Source organism: Rhinoraja longicauda, chromosome 14 (genome assembly GCF_053455715.1).
Source record: "Rhinoraja longicauda isolate Sanriku21f chromosome 14, sRhiLon1.1, whole genome shotgun sequence".
NCBI lineage: Eukaryota > Metazoa > Chordata > Chondrichthyes > Rajiformes > Arhynchobatidae > Rhinoraja > Rhinoraja longicauda.
Genome location: NC_135966.1, coordinates 9,986,337 through 10,012,031, shown reverse-complemented (window position 1 = coordinate 10,012,031; position 25,695 = coordinate 9,986,337). Strand labels below are relative to the sequence as shown.

General features: G+C 41.2%; 1 protein-coding gene across 1 annotated transcript in view; it reads right to left on the bottom strand.

Moving 5' to 3' along the window:
* Positions 1-25,695, bottom strand: part of LOC144599819 (pterin-4-alpha-carbinolamine dehydratase 2-like) — a 47,305-nt gene that overhangs the window by 11,452 nt on the left and 10,158 nt on the right. Inside the window, exon 2 of the mRNA XM_078411069.1 lies at positions 25,519-25,650. Within this exon, the coding sequence (XP_078267195.1) occupies positions 25,519-25,650 (132 nt within the window). The remainder of the gene's footprint in view (positions 1-25,518; positions 25,651-25,695) is intronic.

Sequence of the window (25,695 nt, the reverse complement as noted above, 5' to 3'; positions counted from 1 at the left end):
TTTTTTTTTTAGATTTAATTTTTATTATTATGTCATTTTTCTGAATTTATATACTTTTGGGAGATATTGCCGGGAGACATTCTACGTAGTACAAAAGATCATCCACCCTTCATTCAAGAAAAATGTTGTAGTTCGGGTGCCAGGCCATTTGCTTTATTATAGACTATTTATCGGTTAAGATGCAAGATACTACTATGAAAACAGGGGGTAAAGGTATTACATTTTGTAGTTGGAATGTCAAGGGTATTAATGAACCAATTAAAAGAGGTCAAGTACTTTCACATTTAAAATCTATTGATGCTGATATAATGTTCCTTCAGGAAACGCATCTCAAAAATGTAGCGCATAATAGATTGAAAGGCAAATGGATTGATAAATTATTTCACTCATCATTTCCCTTTAAATCAAGAGGTGTTGCCATTTTAATTCGTAAGGGTATACCATTTATACATACCTCCTCTATAGTTGACATTGAAGGTAGATATGTTATATTAGTGGGAGAACTATACTCCACAAAATTAATATTGGTGAATGTCTACGCACCAAATTTTGATAATCCGTTATTTAAAAAATATATATTTAATACCATTCCAGAATTTGGACAATATAACTTGATAATTGGAGGAGATTTAAATTGTACATTAGATCCTTACTTGGATAGATCGTCAACTCAAAGGAAAACAAAATCCAAGTCGTGTGAATTATTAAACTCTTATATAAATAGTGCAAATATAAAAGATGTTTGGAGAATTGAAAACCCTTCAGGCCGAGAGTATTCATTTTATTCACCAGTGCATAAAACTTACTCAAGAATTGACTATTTCTTGGTGGACTCCAAACTTATTCCTTATACGTATAATTCAAAATATCATAATATTATTATATCCGATCATGCCCCTTTAACATTTAAGGTAAAACTTCAAGGAGTAACGGGGAAACAGACTAATTGGAGATTTAATCCTCAAATTTTAAATGAAACAGCATGTTATGACTATCTTAAATCGCAAATTGAAACTTTTTTTTACGCAAATGACCTCCCTGAAACACCTGCGTCCCTGCTTTGGGAAACATTTAAAGCGTTTGTGAGAGGATGTATTATTGCCTTTCAAGCGTCTCAAAACAAGAAGAAGCGGGTTGAACAACATGAGCTAGAAAGTCAGATAAAACAGTTAGACATAACAAATGCCATCGCTCCCTCTATTGAAATACATAATAAAATCGCAGCTCTCAAATATAAGTTAAATTATATACTCTCAGCTCACATTTTAAGGCTTTTTCAATATACTAAATAAAAACATTTTGAATTTGGAGATAAACCACAGAAATTGCTAGCACGTCAACTCCGTAAATTAGAAGATGATTCTACAATTCATAAAATTAGATCAGAAAACGGAGATTTGCTTAAACTACCCAAGGATATTAATCAGAGATTTTTGCAATTTTATCAGACATTATATTCATCAAAAATAACAGATAGCTCTGCGCAGATGCAAAACTTTTTGCAGGAATGTAACCTCCCTGGTTTGAATGGGAGTGACAGAAATTCACTGGGCGCAGAAATAACTATGAAAGACGTTGAAGAGACCATTAAATCCATGAAAAATGGGAAGACTCCTGGCCCAGACGGCTTAAATAATGAATTTTATAAAAAAATTAGTGATTTGATCGCTCCACGTTTGCAAACTGTATATAGTTACGCCTTTAAACAACAGAGATTACCACAAACTCTGACTGAATCAACAATAATACTTATTCCTAAAAAAGATAAGGATTCTGAAGGCCCTGGTTCGTACAGAGCGATAGCTCTTTTAAATACTGATCAGAAGATATTCGCGAAAATCTTAGCTCATAGATTAAGTCTAGTTATAGATAAATTGATACACCCCGATCAATCAGGCTTTATAGCTAAACGATATTCATTTTTCAATTTGAGACGCTTGTTCAATATAATATATTCAAATAGACTATTAAACGAAGATTTAGCAATCATTTCGCTAGATGCTGAAAAAGCATTTGATCAAGTAGAATGGCCCTATCTTTTCTCAGTGATGGAAAATTTTCAATTAGGTGAAAATTTTTGTTCATGGGTGAAACTTTTATATACATCCCCAACAGCTAGAATATTAACTAATCAAATGCTGTCATCCAAATTTCATTTATTTAGGGGTTGTAGACAAGGATGCCCACTATCTCCGCTTCTATTTGCCCTCGTTATAGAACCACTTGCTGAGAGTATTAGATCAAATTCAGATATTCACGGTTATAACACTAAACATACAACCAATAAAATTTCTTTATATGCGGATGATGTATTAATATACATTACAAATCCAGAAATTAGCATTCCGAATTTATTAAATCTCATAACTCAATTTGGTTCATTTTCAGGTTATAGAATTAACTGGCACAAAAGTGAAATTATGTCAATAATGGAGCACAATCCGGCCATACTTCAACAATTTCCTTTTAAAATTGCCTATGAAAAGTTTAAATATCTTGGAATTTACGTGACTATGAAATATACTTCTTTATTTAAATTAAATTTTCCTCCTTTACTTACTAAATTACACAGAAATATCCAATTTTGGAAAACACTACCTATATCATTAGTTGGCCGTAGTAATGCTATAAAGATGATCTTTCTTCCACAGCTACTATACTTATTTCAAGCAATTCCGATCTATCTTCCAAAAAAGTTTTTTTTTTTAAATCGATTCAATTATTACTAATTTTATTTGGGACTACAAGACTCATAGAATAAATAAAAGACATCTATGTAAGTCTAAAACTAATGGAGGAATTGCCTTACCTAACTTCTTATTTTATTATTGGGTGGTTAATATTAAAAAATATAACCTGCTGGTTGGATGACACTGATCAACAACCGGATTGGTTAAAGATGGAGAAAGAGGATTGTTTACCATTTGATATTGGTGCGATCCTCTTAGCTCCAATAAATTTAAATAAAAAAACATATGGAGGTAATCCGATTATACACAGTGTTATCCGTACCTGGAAACAATTAAAACTTACTTTAAAACTGAGTAAATTATCTGCTTTCCTCCCTATTGCGAATAACCCTTCTTTTAAACCGTCTGTTTTAGATAGAGGTTTTGCTCAATGGAAAAGTTATGGAATTAAAAGGGTGGGAGACCTTTATCATAAGGGAACTTTTCTTTCTTTTCAGGATTTACAGCAGAAGTACGGATTACATGTTAATAATTATTTTTGATATTTACAACTTAGAGATTATGTAAAATTACACATGCAAGAATATAAATTTAGAGGTCCAGAAACTCTTGATTTATGCCTGAATCGACATTATAATTCAAATAAATTAATATCCTTTATTTATAATACTCTCTTAGATACTGACTTAGATAGACGAGCATGGGAGGACGAATTGAACCAACTCATAATGCAAGATATATGGGGTGAAAGTTTACAACATATACACCAATGTTCATTAAATACTAGACATTCTTTAATACAATTTAAAATAATACATAGATTACATTATTCGAAGACAAAATTAAATAGGATTTTTTCTAGTATCTCTCCTATTTGTGATAAATGTCAATTTCAAGAAGCTAATTTAACTCATATTTTCGTAACTTGCATAAAAATGCAAAATTTCTGGTTGGATATTTTTTAAATAGTTTCTAAAGTTATCGACAAGCAATTGGATATGGATCCAAAATGAATTATATTAGGATTATCAGAACATACTACAAACTTTACAACAAGTCAGGTACATTTTCTTGATTACAGTTTAATAACTGCGAAAAAATTAATACTTAAATTTTGGAAAAAACCAATAACCCCCACAATTAAAATGTGAACTACGGAAATGTCAGAGACCCTGCATTTGGAAAAAATAAGATTTGCCTTAATTGACAAACCTGATTTATTTTTTAAAATATGGTCTCCATTTATTGAATTTTTAGAAAAGTAAATGGGTTTGACACAGGACTAAAATTAAAATTTAAAATTTAAAGTTGAAACTTGAGCTTAGGGTTGGATGTACAACTGTGGTTATTGTCTCCCGGATCTACCCCCTTTAATTTTTATAGTTATACCTTTTTTTAAAAAATTTATTATTCTCTCTTCCCAATAGTTTTTAGTTTTTTTTTTCTTTCTTCTTTATTTTTTATTTTCTCTCTTTAAAAATTTTAAAATTGAAGCTATTTAAGAACTTTGCAACAAATTTGTCTTTTATTTCTATCTGTACATATGCTTTTCAAAAATAAAATAATTTTTTAATTTTTTTTTTTTAAATAAAAAAAGAAGGCAGTGGAGAACAATTCACTGGATGTTTTCAAGAGAGAGTTAGATTTAGCTCTTAGGGCTAACGGAATCAGGGGATATGGGGAAAAAGCAGGAACGCTGTACTGATTTTGGATGATCAACCATGATCATATTGACAATAGACAATAGACAATAGGTGCAGGAGTAGGCCATTCGACCCTTCGAGCCAGCACCACCATTCAATGTGATCGTAGCTGATCATTCACAATCAGTACCCCATTCCTGCCCCCTCCCCATACCCCCTGACTCCTCTATCATTAAGAGCTCTATCTAACTCTTTCTTGAAAGCATCCGGAGAATTGGCCTCCACTGCCTTCTGAGGTAGAGAAATCCACAGATTTATAACTATGAATGAAAAAGTTTTTCCTCATCTCCATTATAAATGGCCTACCCCTTATTCTTAAACTGTGGCCCCTGGTTCTGGACTCCCCCAAAATCGGGAACATGTTTCCTGCCTCTAGCGTGTCCAATCCCTTAATAATCTTAATGTTTCAATAAGATCCCCTCTCACCCTTCGAAATTCCAGTATATACAAGCCCAGTCGTTCCAGTCTTTCAACATTCGACAGTCCCGCCATTCCGGGAACTAACCTAGTGAACCTATGCTGCACTCGCTCAATAGCAGCATTGAATGGTGGTGCTGGCTCAAAGGGCCAAATGGCCTACTCCTGCACCTATTTTCTATGTTTCTATTCCCTCTCTCCTGAATCACTGTGGATGGCCCAATTGTAATCATGGAAAAGATTTCCGCCGACTGGATAGCACGCAACAAAAAGCTTTTCCCTCTACCTCAGTGCACGTGACAATGAGCGAAACTAAGATCATACGTGATGGAAGTAGAATTAGGCCATTCGGCCCATCAAGTCTACTCCGCCATTCAATCATGGCTGATCTATCTCTCCCTCCTCACCCCATTCTCCTGCCTTCTCCCCACAACCTCTGACATCCGTACCAATCTAAGGTAAAATAAGCTACTAAATTAAACTATTAAGCCAAGCTAAACGATACTAAGCTAAACTAAATGAATTGGAAAAAGCACCTCGATCACTTAAAATGCAGTGAATATCTGGCCCGCCTGCCCACTGTACCAGCAATCAACTCCCACAGAATATAGTCCAGACAGTTCTCTGGCCCTAATAGAAATGTCAGGGGTGTCAGGGGTGTCAGGGGTGTCAGGGGTGTCAGGGGTGTCAGGGGTGTCAGGGGTGTCAGGGGTGTCAGGGGTGTCAGGGGTGATGGGCAAAGGCAGGAGAATGAGGTTGAGAGGGAACAATAGATCACCCATGATTGAATGGCAGAGTAGGCGTGATGGGCCAAATGATCTAATTCTGCTCCTATCACTGTGAGCGGAGCACCAAGGCACATTCCTTGTTAATGCACATGCTTGGCCAATAAACCTATTCATTCATTCATTCATTCATTCATTCATTCATTATAAATTATTCATCCAGTATAAATTTACACTGACTAGCTAATTAATTTATTGCATCGTATGGGAGGCGCATTCCCAATCTCGTTGTACCCCTGTACAATGACAATAAAGATATATTGTATTGTATTGTATTGTATTCATTCATTCATCACTTATAAACATAAACTTATGAAATATCCGCATGACCACTGCTAACATACTACTCCACTGCATCAAAGTTTTAAAACAATTTCACAAAATCCTGTCACCTTCAAGTATCAGGTTGGGGTAAGACAAAAACTTTACCTCCGTTCTGATTCAGCAAAGTACACCCGTCTTAAACTGGCACATCTGACTGTCAACATGCCTCATTGCCTGTTGCCACTCTTGCTGTTTAAACTAGTTCATATTCACTTAATTTTAAAAGCATAAACTTAACCGCAGCAGATTTTTGCTTTCATTGCGACAGTAATTGTTATATTTTGTAAAGGCAATACCCATATTCAAGAAAGGGTGGAAAGAGAAAGCTGGAAATCAAAGAATATTATGTGCAACATGGTGGCGCAGTGGTAGAGTTGCTGCCTTACAGCACCAGAGACCCAGGTTCGATCCTGACCATGGGTGCTGTCTGTACGGAGTTTGTACATTCTCCCTGTGACTGCGTGGGTTTTGTCCAGGTGTTCCAGTTTCCTCCCACACTCCAAAGACATTCAGGTTTGTAGGTTAATTGACATCGGTTACATTGTCCCTAGTGTGTAGGATAGTCCTATTGTACAGGGAGATGACTGGTTGGCATGGATTTGGTGGTCTGAAGTTCCTATTTCCACGCTATATCTCTAAAGCCTATGGTCTAAAAGTCTGAAGTAAAATGTTAATATCTCCTAATTGGATCTGCTAGATTCATTTCTAAGGGAAAAAAGGATGTTAAGAAAATCAGAATACAATTGATCTTCCACCAACATCCCGTCCTCTAGTCTCACAGTTCACCCCTCTTCTCTCCTTATCTCACAGCCTTTTGTCTCCTTTTTATCCCCGGTCATAAGGGATAGGAATAGAATGAGGCTATTTGGCCCATCAAGACTACTCCGCCATTCGATCATGGCAAATCAATTTCTCTTGCCTTCTACCCATAACCTCTGACACCCGTACTAATCAAGAATCTATCTATCTCTGCCTAAATAATACCCACTGATGGCCTTCAAAGCCTTCTGTGGCAAAGGATTCCACAGATTCACCACCCTCTGACTAAAGAAATTCCTCCTCATCTCCTTCCTAAAAGAACGTCCTTTAATTCTGAGGCTGTGACCTCTAGTCCTAGACTGTCTCACTAGTGGAAACATCCTGGTTTTGTCCTGCAACTCTCTCCCCCCCCCCCACTACAACCAGTCAAAAGACGGGTCCCGACCCAAAACATTGCCTCCGCTGTAATTAGAAAAGGCCAATCTTTAAAAATATCAATTTTATAATCGCAAAATCTAAAACCATTGGATTTTGTTTTACGGCGAATTCTTCAAACTCCAATTTTTTTATTGAAGGCAGCATAAGGGTGCAGCTGGTAGAGCTGCTGCCTCACAGTGCCAGAGACCCGGGTTCAATCCCGACCTCGGGTGCTGACTGTGCGGAGTTTGCACGTCCTCCCTCTGATCGCATGGGTTTCCTCCTACATCCCAAAGACGTGCGGGTTTGTAGGTTAATTGGCTGCTGTAAAATTGCCCCTGGTGTGCAAGGAGTGGACGAGAAAGTGGGATAGACAATGGACAATAGGTGCAGGAGGAGGCCATTTGGCCCTTCGAGCCAGCACCGCCATTCAATGTGATCATGGCTCATCATTCTCAATCAGTACCCCGTTCCTGCCTTCTCCCCGTACCCCCTGACTCCGCTATCCTTAAGAGCTCTATCTAGCTCTCTCTTGAATGTATTCAGAGAATTGGCCTCCACTGCTTTCTGAGGCAGAGAATTCCACAGATTCACAACGCTCTGACTGAACTAGTGGAACTAGCGTGAATGGGAGACCAATGGTCGACACGGACATAGTGGGCCGAGGGGCCTGTTTCAACGCCATGCCTCTAAACTCAACTAAAAGCAGCTCGGATAAACGTGCCCCATCCAGCCCCCCCTTCACCTCCTCCCCCTGCTGACTTTGAAAGTCCAAACTAAATTTAAATCAGCACCAGGAAGTGAGAAATTGTACTGGGCATCATTCAGGCTCCACAAATTTGGCTTTACTTTATTTCTGGAAGAAAATCTATCCCCAAAAAAAACTCCCACCGAGTAAATGAGCGCAAGGAATTTCAAGACTAATTTTCCAAATCAATTCTTCTGGCAATCTTAATTAATTCATGTTTAATATGCCTCAAGAAGGGGCTTTTTTTCCCCCACCAGTGTGCTCTAGACAAATTCCAACACTAATCAGGCAAATTAGAACTCTATTATTTAAGTGGTGTCTTATTATCCTCTAAATATTTGCAGTGTAGGAACATACTAACTTCATTGAGCCGAGCTGCCAATAAAAAGGAAAGAGGTTGGGATACAGTCCTGTATTTAGGCTTCATACTTAATGATGTTTGACATTTTTCACATCTCGTCATGTGATCTGTCATTAAGTGCAATTACTTTGCGTGGTATCTGTCTTGAGACCCAATTAAAATAATTGTACAATTCCGGCAACGAAACCTTCCTTAATTTGGCCAGAATCTGTACTTCTTCAACTTTGATTAAATGAAAATTTAAGAAGCCGCAACAATTTCTAATATACGTTCTGTCGCGATGCATCCTTACTCCTCTGAGCCATATTCACCGGATCAGGTTGGGATTAACGGAGAGGCAACATTTGGCTACCCATTGCTTTAAAGATCAAAACGCCAGCCGTGCAATGAAAATGTGGAGGCAGTCTTGCACGTATAATTGAATCTTCTGGCTATAATTGAAGTAATTTGGGCATTTTAATCAGTCACAATAACCCAATTTTACAGAAACTGAACCATAATCACAAAAAAATTGCAAAAGGGAAATCAGTCCAAGCCAGATGTACTTTAGTTCAGTACAGAATTTCTGTGCCTCCCTCTCCCCTGACTCTCAGTCTGGAGCAGGGTCTCGACCCGAAACGTCACCCATTCCCTCTCTCCAGAGATGCTGCCTGTCCCGCTGAGTTACTCCATCATTTTGTGTCTATCTTCGGTGTACTTTAGTTCAGCTTTGCCATGACTTACTGGGACTTTTTATAACAAGAGTCAGGCATCCCAGGGGGAAATTTTAACATTGGATATCTCAAAGTGTTGGGATATCGATTTCAAATCCATGATTGGTTGTAGAAAGGAGGCTATGCTGTGTGTTTTACAACAGAAACAATGCGGCAGAGGCAGGGATAGTGGGGAGAGAGAGAAAAACAGAAGGATATGAAGAAAAGGATGTAATAGACATTTGGACTATCTTTAATCGATCTGAAGAAGGGTTCGACCTGAAACGTCGCCTATTCCTTTTCTTCAGCAATGCTGCCTGACCTGCTGAGATGCTCCAACAGTTTGTGTCTATCATCTTTAACCAGACTTTATCGGACTTCAATGTTATATCTTTGTACTAAATGTTGTTCCCTTTATCCTTTATCTGTGCACTGTGTATGGCTTCACTGTATTTATGAAGAGTCTTTTCTTTGACTGGATATCACACAAACATAAGCTTTTTACTGTACCTCTCTGTACATGTACTCGGACTTCAATGTTATATCTTTGCACTAAATGTTGTTCCCTTTATCCTTTATCTGTGCACTGTGGACGGCTTCACTGTATTTATGAAGAGTCTTTTCTTTGACTGGATATCTCACAAACATAAGCTTTTCACTGTACCTCTGTACAGGTGACAGTAATAAACTAATCTCTAAGCTCACCTGCATCTTCCCCTTTGCTCTATCTATTGCGGTTGAGTTTGACTTGATTGAATGGATGTATGTCTTTAGAGAGATACAGCGCGGAAACAGGCCCTTCGGCCCACCATGTCCGTGCCAACCAGGAATCACCCCGTACACTAACACTATCCCACACAATAGGGACAATTTGTACAACTTACCTAAGCCAATTAACCTCCAAAGCTGTACGTTTTTGGAATGGGGGAGTAACCAGAAGTACCCGGAGAAAACCCACGCGGTCACAGGGAGAACGTACAAACTCCATACTGACAGCACCCGCAGTCAGGATCGAACCCGGGTCTCTGGGGCTGAAAGGCAGCAACTCCACTGCTGCACTAGTGTACCACCGCATATCTGATCTGATCTGACCTGTATATCTGATCTGTTTGGATAGCACGCAAAACAAAGCTGTTCACTGTGTTTTGTTACACGTGACAAAAATGAATCTAAACCTAAATAGATTAAAAAATTGCAGATGTTTGAAATCTGGGAAGGGAGTGTGTAAGAGCTACTTTCTTCGTAGTTACTGTATAACACTATATTCTGCACTTAGCTTCTTTCCTCTTTTGTGCTCCCTGAAGTACTCGTCTATGGTGTGCTTTGAACAAAGTTGCTCACTGTATATTGGTACACGTGGGAATTAAAAAATCAGTACCAATTCCAATAATTGCTATCAGACATCTCCAGGCATTATTGGACGGCACACAAGCAGATGGAAGAAATGCCGGACGTGCACACTGAAAAAAGAAAGAAATAAAGTGCTGGAGTAACTCAGTGGGACAGGCAGCATCTCTGGAGAACGTGGACTGGTGACGTTTCGGGTCAGGACCCTTCTTCAGACTCATCAATCTGAAGAAGGGTTCCAACTTGAAATGTCACCTATCCATGTTCTCCAGAGATGCTGCCTGACCCGCTAAGCTACTCCAGCACTTTGTGCCTTTTTTGTTGTTGTAATCCAGCATCTGCAATTGCTTGTGTCAACATGTACAACAATACAATACAATACAATATATCTTTATTGTCATTGTACCCAGGGGTACAACGAGATTGGGAATGCGCCTCCCATACGATGCAATAATTTAAGTACACTGAGTTCCACTGAAAACACTCTTCCTGTCAAACTTCCAGATTAAAAAGACACGGTCTCTATGCCAGAGCTGGGGGCCATGTTTTATCAGGCATCAGCTCGAGTTACCCCTGCCATTGATGCCCCAGCAATGCGGATGGGATAACTTGCAAGGATCCCTAACTGCAATCCAGGTCATAATGTGCTTCAAAATCAAAAATCTTCATAAGTTACAGGAACAGAACTAGGCCATTCCGCCCATCGAGTTTACTCTGCCTTTCAATCATAGATGATCTATCCTTCCCTCTCAACCACATTCTCCTGCCTTCTCCCCATGACTCTCGACACCCTTTTTAATCAAGTATCTGTCAATCTCCGCCTTAAAAATACCCAATGACTTGGCCCCGTCAGCGGCCTGTGGCAATAAGTTCCACAGATACCCCACCCTCTGACTAGAGAAATTCCCCTTCAGTTCAGTTTATTGTCAGTTCAGTTTAGTTTAATGTCACGTGTACCGAGGTACAGTGAAAAACATCATCTCCTTTCTAAAGGTACGTTCTTTTATTCTAAATTGTTATTGCATAGAAACATAGAAACATAGAAAATAGGTGCAGGAGTAGGCCATTCGGCCCTTCGAGCCTGCACCCCCATTCAATATGATCATGGCTGATCATCCAACTCAGTATCCTGTACCTGCCTTCTCTCCATACCCCCTGATCCCTTTAGCCACAAGGGCCACATCTAACTCCCTCTTAAATATAGCCAATGAACTGGCCTCAACTACCTTCTGTGGCAGAGAATTCCACAGATTCACAAAATGGAATACCTTTTGGCAGCTGTGACTTTATATTTATCTCCATTCTATCTAGTTAGGTATGTTGCCTAAAATGATAACGTTGGAATAAATATAGAAATTTTTCTTTTATTATTATTTTCAAAGGCTGGAAACAATGCTTTCTTTGTCTAACTTAAGCACCTCGCACATGTCTTGGCATTAAGTGTCAGTAAGCTAACTGACACAGACTCTGCAGGGCCTATGCTGTATCTGGGGCAGGTGTATTTTTAGTCAGAGTTTCCAGGAAATAAACCAATGGCAGGTGCCACTCCACTGACGTTCGTTATTCTGCTGCCAGCTATGCCATAGACAGCAACAGTGGGACGGCACTGTGGAGCAGCGGGTAGAATTGGTGCCTTACAGCACCAGAGACCCCGGTTCGATCCTGGCTCCGGGTGCTGTACTGTACGGAGTTTGTACCTTCTCCCTGTGACCTGCCTGGGTGGGGTCTTCTCCAAAAACTTTGGTTTCCTTCCACACTCCAAAGATGTACAGGTTTTTAGGTTAATTGCCTTGGTTTAATTGTAAAAAATGTCCCTCGCGTAGGACAGTGTTAGTGTGATGGGATCGTAGGCTGGTGTGGACTCGATGGGCCTAAGGGCCTGTTTCCGCGCTGTATCTCTAAACTAATCGGCTGCCTCGGAATCAACGGCTGATTGAACAAAGGAATCTAGGATCCATGAGCAAAGAGAAAACTGGTGGAAAAACCTAGTGGGTCAGGCAGCATCTGCGGAGGCAAGGGGATAGTCGATGCTTTGGGTCGAGACCATCAGAATCCTTATGCAGGGTCATTACCTACACCCTCACTTGAAGGCTTGTTCTTACGCAAGGGGTAAAAACATGGTCACACATTTACACTTGGTCACAGTGCATTTGCAAGTGGTAGCTGCCTGGACCATTGTTGACACAACTGGGTCCAACGTAGAACATTCCGGTCAACATTACAAGGAGACGCAAGGAACTCCAGGTACAAGGTACAAAAAACTATACAAAGTGCTGGAGTGTCCCAGCGGGTTAGGGAGTGTCTTTGGACAACATGGATGGATGACATTTCAGGTCGGGACTCTTTTTCAGACTCATTACAAGTAACGAGTCAGCAATCAAAATTGCAAGCATTTCCATTGTATAGAGAACAATAAAATCTGGAATGATTTTGCACTGGGAAATTACCAGAGCAAAGTTTGTTCATAAGTTCATAGAAGCAGAATTAGCCATTCGGCCCTTCAAGTCTACTCCACGATTCAATCATGGCTGACCTATCTTTCCCTCTCAACCCTATTCTCCTGCCTTCTCCCCATAACCCCCGACACCTGTACTAATCAAGAATCTATCAATCTCTACTTTATAAATATCCATTGATCTTTATCCGTCTGTGGCAATGAATTCACAAACTCACCACCTTCTGACTAAAGAAATTCTTCCTCATCTCCTTTCTAAAGGTATGTCCTTTTATTTTTGAGGCCGTGCCCTCTGGTCCTAGACTCTACCACTACTGGAAACATCCTCTCCATATTCACTCTATCCAGGCCTTTCACTATTCCGTAAGTTTCAATGGGATCCTCCCTCATCCTTCTAAACTCTGAGTACAGGCCCAGGGCCTTCAAATGCTCATCATACGTTAACCCAGTTATTTCTGGGATCATTCTCGCTCAAACCTTAATACAAAGTTATTCCTCCAAGATGTTACAATAGTGGAGATTTACTTTCAAGGGAAAAGATCATTGCAATATAATTTGGAGAATAAAATATCATTCTTACCATTTGTGAGACAATTCACTGGTGATAGAGTGAGATAGGTAGTGTCCAAACTTTTACAGATAAAAACAATGTTGGATAAGATTCCACTTTAAGACCAGCTGAAACTTAATTTAATACAGCACTCCATGTGGAAAATGCATTATAATATACAAATGGCACATAAGGACAAGTAGCATCTCATGTTACCCCTGGAATGCATTTAATAACTTAATACTGTCACTGGAGATTGTTTTACTGGAACCCACTGTTTTATATCTTAGTGTGTTGGTGAGCAACTGATTTTGATCTCTGCCCTGAATATGCCTTCAAATTTAACAAGTAACCTACAGTGCCGATTTAAAAGTAAAAAAAAAGAAAAATATTTGAAAAATTAAATTCAATCTAACTCTTAACAAAATAACTTCAAAACCTGCACCTGGTTTTCAAGTGGAATCTTATCAAATGTTGCTTTACCTGTTAAAGCAGTTGAGAAAGCTCCCTGTTTCACTGTTGTCAGTGACTGACCACCCTGGCCACGCTCTCATTTCACTCCTGCCATCGGGAAGGTGGTGCAAGAGCCTGAAAACTGTATCGTCCAGGTTCAGGAGCAGCTTCTTCCCGACAACCATCAGGTTATTAAACACTATGAATCCCAACTCAACTCTGAACTACAAACTGCCTTCATTGCACTGACGACTTGTGGCTTTATTTTTCTCCTTGCACGATTTTGTTTAGTGTTATATTACTCCAAAGACGTACAGGTATGTAGGTTAATTGGCTGGGTAAATGTAAAAAAAAAAAAAAAATTGTCCCTAGTGGGTGTAGGATAGTGTTAATGTACGGGGATCGCTGGGCGGCACGGACTTGGTGGGCCGAAAGGGCCTGTTTCCGGCTGTATATATATGATATATAATTGATTAGTACGGGTGTCAGGGGTTATGGGGAGACGGCAGGAGAATGGGAGGGAGAGATAGATCAGCCATGATTGAATGGCAGAGTAGACTTGAAGGGCCAAATGGCCTAATTCTGCTCCTATTAATTATGACCTTATATATTGGATTTATTTTTGTTCATTATTAAAGTGTCTACAGAGTGTTATGTTTACATATCTGCTGTGCTGCTGCAAGTAAGAGTTTCACTGTTCCGTTTCAGGACATACGACAATAAAACACTCTTGACACGTATTGTTTCATAAATGATCAATGTGATAGATTTATGAAAGGTCTCAACCCAAAACACCACCTATTCCTTCTCTCCAGGGATGCTGCCTGACCCGCTGAGTTACTCCAGCATTTTGTGTCTATCTTCGGACAGAACCTTATTCTGCCTCTGCGGTCAAATCCATTCCCTGCATTACAGGATACTACACTGGCTGGAGTTCAATATTTCTATGTTCTTTTCCATTTCTTGGCGGCTGCCCCATGAACTCACAAACTGCAAATCAGTTTTGCCAATACGCTTGGCGCCTATGTTAGAAAACTGCAAGCACTATGAAGATACAGCAATGGTTTTGGCTTCTCCTACACAAACTGAAGGATAAAGTTTTTGATTTCAGCTCAATTGGTGATTACTCCCAAAATGAATAGTGCAATATAAAAATGAACGACCCTCAGTAAAGCTCTGTGAACATTAGCTGATACTGGCACAGCGATAGAGTTTGCTGCCTTACAGTGCCAGAGACCTGCGATTTATCCTGACTATGGGTGCTGTCTGTACGGAGTTTCTACTTTCTCCCCGTGACTTGCGTGGGTTTTCTGTGTGGGTATCCCAGGAATGAGTAGTTTAACCTGTGATGAGCATTTGCCGGCACTGGGCCTGTACTCGCTGGAGTTTGGAAGAAAGAGGGGGGACCTCATTGAAGTGTACAGAATAGTGAAAGGCTTGGATAGAGCCCATGTGGAGAGGATGTTTCCACCAGTGGGAGCATCTAGAACTAGAGGTCGTAGCTGCAGAATTAAAGAACGTTCTTTTGGGAAGGAGATGAGGAGAAATTTCTTTAGTCAGAGGCTGGTGAATCTGTGGAATTCATTGCCGCAGAAGGCTGTGGAGGCCAAGTCAGTGGACATGTTTGAGGCAGAGATAGATAGATTCTCGATTAGTATGAGTGTCAGAGGTTATGGGCAGAAGGCAGGAGAATGGGTTTGAGAGGGAGAGATAGATCACCCCTGATAGAATGACGGCGTAGATTTGATGGGCCAAATGGCCTAATCCTGCTCCTATCACTTATGAACAGATTCCTGTAGAAAATTCAGAAGCATGAAGCAACAGGACACTGATTTATCCACAGATTCTCTACAAAAAAAACTCAAGGCAATTACCTCCCATATATCAAAATTTACTGCTATTTTCTTTGTAAGTGCAGGCCAATAAAGCAATAATATAGTTATTAACTTCACATGAAAAAAGAACTTTAAACAACATTATGGTATAACGGCATGTGAACAGTTAATGCAGATTTATGTTAGTTTAATTTAGAGATATAGCACAGAAACAGGCCCTTTAGCCCACTGACTTCGCGCCGACCAGCAATCTCCGTACACTAGCACTATCCCACACAGACACACACACTCGGGACAATTTACAATTTTTTTTAAACTGAAGTCAATTGACCTACAAACTTATACGCCTTTGGAGTGTGGGAGGAAACCAGAGCACCCGGAAAAAAATCCCGTGGTCACAGGGAGAACGTACAAACTCCGTACAGACAACACCCATGGTCAAGATTGAACCCGAGCCTCTGACGCTGTAAGGCAGCAACTCTACCACTGTGTCGCCGTGCCACCCAGATTTTAAATTACATATTTTCCTAGCATTTTTCTTAACCGTGTAGGGTGAGGACAAGTTGCTTGATTCAGATGAAACTGTCCACGAAAATGAGAGTTAGCTTTACAACGAAACTTTGGGAGTATAAATTTGTTATCCTTAAATAACATAGACATAAATCATGTTAATTCCACTTGGCCAGTGAGCTTCTACAAGTAAAACAGTCAAGAAACATCACAACAGTCTTGCTTACTTACACAATGCACTGAAAATATCGGAGTTGAGTTTAGTTTATTGTCACGTTTTAGTTTAGAGATACAAGGCTCTTCGGCCCACCGAGTCCGCACCGACCAGCGATCGCCGCACATTAACCCTATCCTGCACGAGGGACAATTTTTACACTTTATACCAATCCAATTAGCCTACAAACCTGTACGTCCTTGGAATGTGGGAGGAAACTGAAGTTCTCGGAGAAAACCCACGTGGTCACTGGAGAACGTACAAACTCCGTACAGACAGGAACCTGTAGCCAGGAACGAACCCGGGTTTCTGGCGCTGTAAGCGCGGTAAGGCAGCGACTCTACCGCTGCGTCACCGTGCCGCTGTTGCACATGCACCGAGGTACAGTGAAAAGCTTTTGTTGCGTGCTAACCAGTCAGCGGAAAGACAGTACATGAATACAATCAAGCCGTCCACAGTGTATAGATACATGATAATGGGTATAAAACACGAATAACATTCAGTGCAAGATAAAATCCAGTAAGACAGCACAGAAAGTGACAAAATAAAAAGCTTAAAAGAGGATTACAACTTCAAAAAAGGCAGCTGACTGTAAACAAGCAAATGTTACATCCCTGAACACATCTTGTAGTATACAGCCAGCAAGGACATTTACAAACATATTTAAGGTTTTGTTCCATTAAAAATCTTTGTGAGCAGAACGAAACATAGATAAAAGACTTTCCATGCATGATGCCCTACATATATAGTTTATCAGACTTCTGTTAGTCTACATAATTTAACCAAACCTAATTAAAATTTCTGAATTTATTTAGTTTGCCGTGAGAGGTCAAATACCATTTGCATGGGTTACACCTGCAACCACTCAGCACCCAGCCTTTGATAATTAGCAAAAGATTCACTTGCCAGGACCAAATTTGTCTAAAATGAGAGCCTGATGGTCTGGTTTCCTACTGTAGTCATGCCAAACCTTTAGAGCTCGGGAAGAGATACAGAGTGAATTTTTTCAACAAGCAAGCTCGGGCAATAATGTTTCCCTTTCGCCCTTCCTATTCTGACGTTAGTTATGCAGCATTCATAAATAGCCCCTGGTATCTCACACAGGCAGCTGCTCAATGGATGACGGACCACAGAAAATCACTGTGTAGATTCATTTTAAGCACAAATTACTAGGTGCCAGTCACAGGAAGGCTCATTAGTGTCGCCAGAGGCAATAATACAGCATCCTTCTTACAGGTAATGCAACACAAGGCAAGGACCAATTCTATGTGCTTTAGCGCCAAACATCAACGCTTGCGGCGCCAGAGACCCAGGTTCAATCCCGACTATGGGTGCTGTCTGTATGGAGTTTGTACATTCTCCCCATGACCATGTGGGTTTTCTCCGAGATCTCCGGTTTCCTCCCGCACACCAAAGACCTACAGGTTTGTAGGTCAATTGGTTTGGTATAAGTGTAAGTTGTCCCTAGTGTGTGTAGGAAAGTGTTAATGAGTGGGGCTCACTGGTCAGTGCGGACTCGGTGGGCTGAAGGGCCTGTTTCTGCGCTGTATCTCTAAGCTAAACACCAGAGGAGACCTTCATAATGAGAGGATTGGAGTATAGGAGTAAAGAGGTCCTTTTGCAGTTGTATAGGGCCCTGGTGAGACCACGTCTGCAGTATTATGTGCAGTTTTGGTCTCCTAATTTGAGGAAGGACATTCTTGCTATTGAGGCAGTGCAGCGTAGGTTCACGAGGTTAATCCCCAGGATGGCGGGACTGTCATATGAGGAAAGATTGGAAAGACTGGGCTTGTATTCACTGGAATTTAGAAGGATGAGAGGGGATCTTATAGAAACGTATAAAATTATAAAAGGACTGGACAAGCTAGATGCAGGAAAAATGTTCCCAATGTTGGGGGAGTCCAGAACCAGGGGACACAGTCTAAGAATAAAGGGGAGGCCATTTAAAATTGAGGTGAGAAAAAAACTTTTTCACCCAGAGAGTTGTGAATTTGTGGAATTCTCTGCCACAGAGGGCAGTGGAGGCCAATTCACTGGATGAATTTAAAAGTGAGTTAGATAGAGCTCCAGGGGCTAGCGGAATCAAGGGATATGGGGAGAAGGCAGGCACAGGTTACTGATTGTGGATGATCAGCCATGATCACAATGAATGGCGGTGCTGGCTCGAAGGGCCAAATGGCCTCCTCCTGCACCTATTTTCTATGAGGCTTTGTTGGATATAAAATGAATACGAATCACCACTTGATATTCAGATCAATCATTTGAGTTTAGTTTTGAGTTTAGTTATTGCCACGTGTAATGACGTGCAGAGAAAAGCTTTTGTTGCGTGCTAACCGGTCAGCGTAAAGCCAATCACAATTTCAATCCAGCCACCCACAGTGTACAGAGACATGATAAAGGGAATAACGTGAATGTTAAAAAGTGGAGTAATTATAATGCGTGATTGCAGGTCCACTTCTGTGACCAGCACACAGAATTGCCTGGGTTGGGCGCCATCTTGGATCATCTACACTTCACGCTGCCTCGCCAAGGCCACCAGCAGAACCAAGAACCAGTCTCACCCTGGTCACTCCCTCTTCTCCCCTCTCCCATTAAAGCAAGAGGTACAGAGATTTGACAATGCATATCTCCAGAATCAGGGACCGTTTCTTACCAGCTGTTACCAGGCAACCGAACCATCCTATCACCAAGCAGTCCTGACCTCCCATCTACCTTATTGGAGACCTCCAAACTATCATTAATCAGACTTTATCTTGCACTAAACGTTATACCCTTGATCCTGTTTCCGTATGCTGTGGAAGGCTTGATTGAAATCATGTACAGCACGCAACAAAAACCTTTTCACTGTACCTCGCTACACGTGACAATAATAAACTAAGCTAAACAGGCTAACATTATCCAGAACAAAGGGGACCTGCCGTGTGGGTACTCTGTAACTTTGTCAGCGCCCTTTATGAGCGACTATTTGCATACCTTGAGTATGCAAGCAAAGAATTTCACTGTGCCTTGTCACATGTGACAATAAAGTATTCATTCATTCATTCATTCTTGAACACAACTATAAACTCAGCAACTATGAACTTCTATGGGCAGGACCGTCCGAGTTTGAGGTTAGTTTATAGTCACGTGTACCGAGGTACAGTGAAAAGCTGTTGTTGCGTGCTAACCAGTCAGCAGAAAGACAATACATGAATACAATCGAGCCATTTATGGGGTGTAGAAACCTAGAAACATAGAAAATAGGTGCAGGAGGAGGCCATTCGGCCCTTTGAGCCAGCACCGGCATTCAGTGTGATCGTGGCTGATCATGCACAATCAATAACCCGTGCCTGCCTTCTCCCCATATCCCTTGATTCCACTAGCCCCTCGAGCTCTATCTAACTTTCTCTTAAATCCATCAAGTGATTTGGCCTCCACTGCCCTCTGTGGCAGAGAATTCCACAAATTCACAATTCTCTGGGTAAAAAAGTTCCTTCTCATCTCAGTTTTAAATGGCCTCCCCTTTATTCAAAGACTGTGGCCCCTGGTTCTGGACTCGCCCAACATTGGGAACATTTTTCCTATATCTAGCTTGTCCAGTCCTTTTATAATTTTATATGTCTCTATAAGGTCCCCTCTCATCCTTCTAAACTCCAGTGAATACAAGCGTAGTCTTTTCAATCTTTCCTCGTATGACAGTCCCGCCATCCCAGGGATCAATCTCGTGAACCTATGCTGCACTGCCTCAATAACAAGGATGTCCTTCCTCAAATTAGGAGACCAAAACTGTACACAATAGTCAATACTCAATACTCTACACGGTGTAAATAGGTGCTAAAGGGAATAATGACTTCGATTGCACTAGTGTTTTGTTTTTGCACTAGTTTACAGTTATTAAATTTTTGAACTTTTAAATTTTATTTCTATCTGTGAATTCTGATTTATTTATTTTATTTAGACGTGATCGTGATGACGGGCCCATTCGTCTGCTGCAATTAGTAATTTAATTCTTCTGTTGATAATGAAACATTCGTGACTCTTCTCGACTTGATTCTTGAGTTGGCACAAAGAAGTTCCCCCCATCTAATTCCATGTACATTCTGCCAACAAGGCAGCATATAGGTGAATGTATATCTCCCCATTGTCCAGACAGAGATTTAAAAAATAACTCTTCAAATTTTCACAATGCGAGAAACCGATAAATTCCACAGATGTGCAGCTTTGTCTGTTATTCACTAACATTGACAATTTACTGCACGATTTCTACTACGGTGGCTGAAAGTGTATTCATGGTATTCTGCAAGCTTAAGATATTTAGTTCCCATCACTAAAACCTGAAACAATTTGTCACGGGGAATAAAAATCCAAGGACATTAATCCTTCTGAAAGTAATAGCCCAATCTCAATCTCTCTCAATCTCTCTCAATCTCTCTCAATCTCTCTCAATCTCTCTCAATCTCTCTCAATCTCTCTATCTATCTCTCTCTCTCTCTCTCTCTCTCTCTCTCTCTCTCTCTCTCTCTCTCTCTCTCTCTCTCTCTCTCTCTCTCTCTCTCTCTCTCTCTCTCTCTCTCTCTCTCTCTCTCTCTCTCTCTCTCTCTCACTCTCTCTCTCACTCTCTCTCTCACTCTCTCTCTCACTCTCTCTCTCACTCTCTCTCTCTCTCTCTCTCTCACTCTCCCTCCTCCTTTAACAGTGTAGTATGGAGAGCAATAGGTAAATGTTTATCCTGTTGCCCAGTTGTGTAGTGTCCTTATACCCGAGTACAATAATCACTGTAACACTGATGTGAAGGAGGGGGGCTGTTGGAGAGGGGAGGGGGCCGTCTGGGGCGGGGAGGGCCGTTGGAGAGGGGGGGGGGGGGCGGTCGGAGATCGAGGACCACCGAGAATGAAGGGGGGACACGGCTGGGGGGCGGGAGGTTCCCACTGCCAGGTGCGGCGGCAGGAGGTGGATAGGACCGTTCAGTGAATTGTCGTTACTTTGTCAGCGCCAAAATGTGGTGACACTTGTGTACTGCCCAGGCGAGATCAGCTGTATGATTTCACAGGGGTTGTATGCAAAATAAAACATTTCACTGTACCGAAGTAAATGTGGCAATAAAGAAGCTCGTGGGAGTTGGGAGGTCATGTTGCAGTTGTATAAGACGTTGGTGTGACCGCATTTAGAATATTGTGTTCAGTTCTGGGCACCATGTTATAGGAAAGATATTGTCAAGCTTGAAAGGGTTCAGAAAAGATTTACGACGATGTTTGCCAGCTAGAGGGTGTGAACTCATGGGAGAGGTTGAATATGCTGGGTCTCTATTCCATGGAACACAGGAGGATGAGGGGAGATCTTACAGAGGTGTACAAAATCATGAGAGGAATAGAACGGGTAGATGCACAGAGTCTTTTGCCCAGAGTAGGGGAATGAAGGACCAGAGGACATGGGTTCAAGGTGAAGGGGAAAAGATTTAGCAGGAATCCGAGGGGTAACTTTTTCACACAAAGGGTGGTGGGTGTAATAAACAAGCTGCCAGAGGAGATAGTTGAGGCTGGGACTATCCCATTGTTTAAGAAACAATTAGACAGGTACATGGATAGGACAGGTTTGGAGGGATATGGACCAAGCGCAGGCAAGTGGGACTAGTGTAGCTGGGACATTGTTGGCCGGCGTGGGTGAGTTGGGCCGAAGGGTGCACGCTGTATCACTCCATGACTCTATGACTCTAATAATAATATATTTTAATTAACATTCAGTTGTAGATTGCAAATATAATCAGGCTTATCCGTGCACACCCACTGGGCCGGCACGGTGGCACAGCGGTAGAGTTGCTGCTTTACTGGCTACGGATCCTGTCTGGACATAGTTTGTACGTTCTCCCTGTGACCTGCGCGGATTTTTTCCGGGTGCTCCGATTTCCTCCCACACTCCAAAAAATGTGCAGGATTGTAGGTTAATCGGCTTCAGTAAAAACTGTTCCCAGGGTGTAGGACCGAATTAATGTACGGGTGTAGTATAGGTTAGTTGACTTGGTAAAATTGTAAATTGTCCCTAGTGTGTGTAGGATAGGATAGCGTTTATATGCAGGGATCACTGGTCAGCGCGGACTCGGTGGGCCGAAGGGCCTGTTTCCGCGCTGTATCTCCAAAACTAAACTAAACCCAACAGTAACTCAACTTCAGACCACAGTGCTGTTATGGTTTGTACATTATTTGCCTTCAAAAAGCATTTGTTTAAGACATCTTGATCTGAACAGCAGTGTGGGGATGAAAGGGTATCATATTCCACCCCCAAAGACAAGTACCCTGTTGGGAAAGTTGGGAGTCCCAGGTGGCTGCAAACAAAAATGTCACACGTTCCAAAGAACAGAAAGGGTGGCAAATGGACAAATCCCAGCCAAAACTAAAACGTATGTGAAGGACAAGGAGAAGGCAAAGGGAGGGAGAGGTTAATGGAATTAACTTACTGGAATGTGTACATCTGTGTAACCCAATTCATCTGATCCAGCAATTCAATTCCAACATACTTTCATGGGTCATTCATGTCTGTAAACTCTTGCAGACTTTGTTGTCTAGTATAGACCACCTTTTATCCACCGCTATCCCATGCCCGTGATCCTGAACTTACACACGACATTTGTTTCAATCTTCAGGTGCACACAATTTACAGCCTTCATTGTGCTTTGTAAAGCTGTCAAATTAAATAAATAATTTGAAGGGCTTACAAGGAAATAAACTGGTAGATTTACATGTGTAGAAAGGAGCTGCAGGTGCTGGTTTAACCCGAAGGTAGGCACAAAAAGCTGGAGTAACTCAGACAGCATCTCTGGAGAAAAGGATTAGGTGACGTTTCAGGGCAAGACCCTTCTTCAGACTTCAGGCCAGAGGTGGTCTATTTACATGGTCTCATCACTAGCTGGTATACTGCTTTAATGCAAAGTAAAGTAATAAGTTCATGAGTTCTAGGAGCAGAATTGGGCCATTCGACCCATCGAGTCTACTCTGCCATTCAATTCTGGCTAATCTATCTCACCCTCTCAACCCCATTCTTCTACCTTCTCCCCATAACCCTTGTCACCCATGCTAATCAAGAATCTGTCAATCTTTACCTTAAAAATATCATTGACTTGGCCTCCACAGCCATCTGTGGCAATGAATTCCACAGATTCACCACCCTCTGACTAAAGAAATTCCTCCTCCTAAAGAAATTTTGTGCAGAAAGTTAAAAATATATACTTTTTATTTAGATTTAATTTCCATTCTATTTAATCTCTTGCATCAATGTTAAAAATTGAATTGAATTTGACTTCATAAAATACACAATATCTTATCTTTGACAGATCACATCTGATCGTTTCATTTCTTTGCTTTCAGTGTACTCTCGTGATCCCCAGAATATAAAATATAAAATGCTCTGAATGTGACTGCTAGCCAGCTATTGCGCTTGTTTAGTAACTATACTGCAATGCAATGCAATGCACCCCTCTCCATCCTTCCCCCACCCTAATTGTTCTACTAGTTTCACTGTCATCCTGCTTAGTTTCACCGTTTCACTCGTTATCACCTTCTCCACAGCCAACAATGGACCAGTGTGGGCTCCACCTTTCCTTGATCACCGTTGCTGGCTTTGATTTGTCCTTTTGCATACCTTTCATTCATTTGTTCTAGGTACCTCTTCTTATCTCTAGTTTCCCTTTCCTGTGACTCTCAGTCCGAAGAAGGGTCTCGATCCGAAACAACACCTATTCCTTTTCTCCAGAGATGCTGCCTGACCAGTTGAGTTACTCCAGCACCGTGTATCTATCTTCAGTGTAAACCAGCAACTGCAGTTCCTTTCTCCAGCATTGTCCCGACCCCTCAGGTCAAATCACGCCCTCTGCAAACATTTATCTTTTGCCACTAGACTTTGGGATACAGAAAGCTGAAGTGGATCCAAAGAGCAGATTCCTGTCTTGTAATAACCTTGCAGTAACTGCAAGACCTCATTGGAGACTATCTACCACATTGGAGACTCTTGGACTATTTTTGATCGGACTTTACTTTGCACTGCACATTGTTCACGTTATTCCCTTCATTATTTATCTATACACTGAGGATGGCCCAATTGCAATCGTGTATTGTCTTTCCACTGACTGGCTAGCAAGCAACAAAAGCTTTTTGTTGTACCTCGGTACATGTGACAATAAACTCAACTCAAACTAAACTGAAACTTCTTCAGAAGCAGGGTTCCGACCCAAAATGTCACCTATTCCTTTTCTCCAGAGATACCGCCTGACCCGCTGAGTTACTCCAGCATTTTGTGTCTCTCTTCAGAATGTCCAGATCTCTTTGACTCTCTCCACACTCTGTAGTGCTTTTCCATTAAGTGCGGCACGGTGGCGTAGGGGGTAGAGCTACTGCCTTACAGCACCAGAGACCCGGGTTCGATCCTGACTACGGATGATTGTAATCATGTATTGTCTCTCCGCTGACTGGTTAGCACGAAAACAAAAGCTTTCCGCTGTACCTCGGTACACGTGACAATAAACTAAACTATACTCAAATTTTAAAAAAGACCTTTGTAAGCATCGTAGACAGAGTTGTACATGTCTTTCTGAAATGCTTTCAGAGGGTGTACCTTGCAAAGGCGCTGTTTGACTATTTTTAGTCAAAGGATAAAGTATCCTTTAGCCTGTGGTCAGCAGAGTTACACAGACCAAGAGACCAGAAAATAAGATAATTCCAATTTGTTTCCACTCTTTTTTTCAATGAAATTATCAGGATTAATTTCAGCCCCACATCAATGTAACACAAAAGTATATTTGTTTTATGCCAACTACTATTTAACGCTCCACTCCGCAAGTTGTGCGTTTGGCTTCTTTTTTAAAAGAAGCCCAGTTTAATGACTACTTAATGATGGTGAAACAATCCATGTGTAGCCATGGTAATTATTCTGCGATTAGTTTGGATTTGTTTAGAGATACAGCATGGAAACAGGCCCTTCGGCCCACCGAGTCCGCAACGACCAGCAATCCCTGCACATCAACACACTAGGGACAATTTACATTTATGCCAAGCAAATTAACCTACAAATCTGTACGTCTTTGGAGTGTGGGAGGAAACCAGAGATCTCAGAGAATTCGGCTCGACGGGCCGAATGGCCTAATCCTGCACCTATTTTTCTGTTTCTATGTTTCTAAACATCACGCAGGTCACGGGGAGAATCTACAAACTCCATACAGACAGCACCCCTAGTCAGGATCGAACCCGGGTCTCTGGTATTGTGAGGCAGCAACGCTACCGCTGCACCCTTTACCTGGTTAAAATTCTTGAATGAAAATTCTTTAAAAAGTGCATCTCTGTCCTTAACATCTTCCCATCCGGCGACTTTTAGTTCCAGTAGAAGTTGCTCTCTTTCTTCTGGGGTTAACCAATGGCTCTGTGAAGCCTAGAACACAAGAGCACAAGATGGCGACCGCGTTAGGAAGAGTGC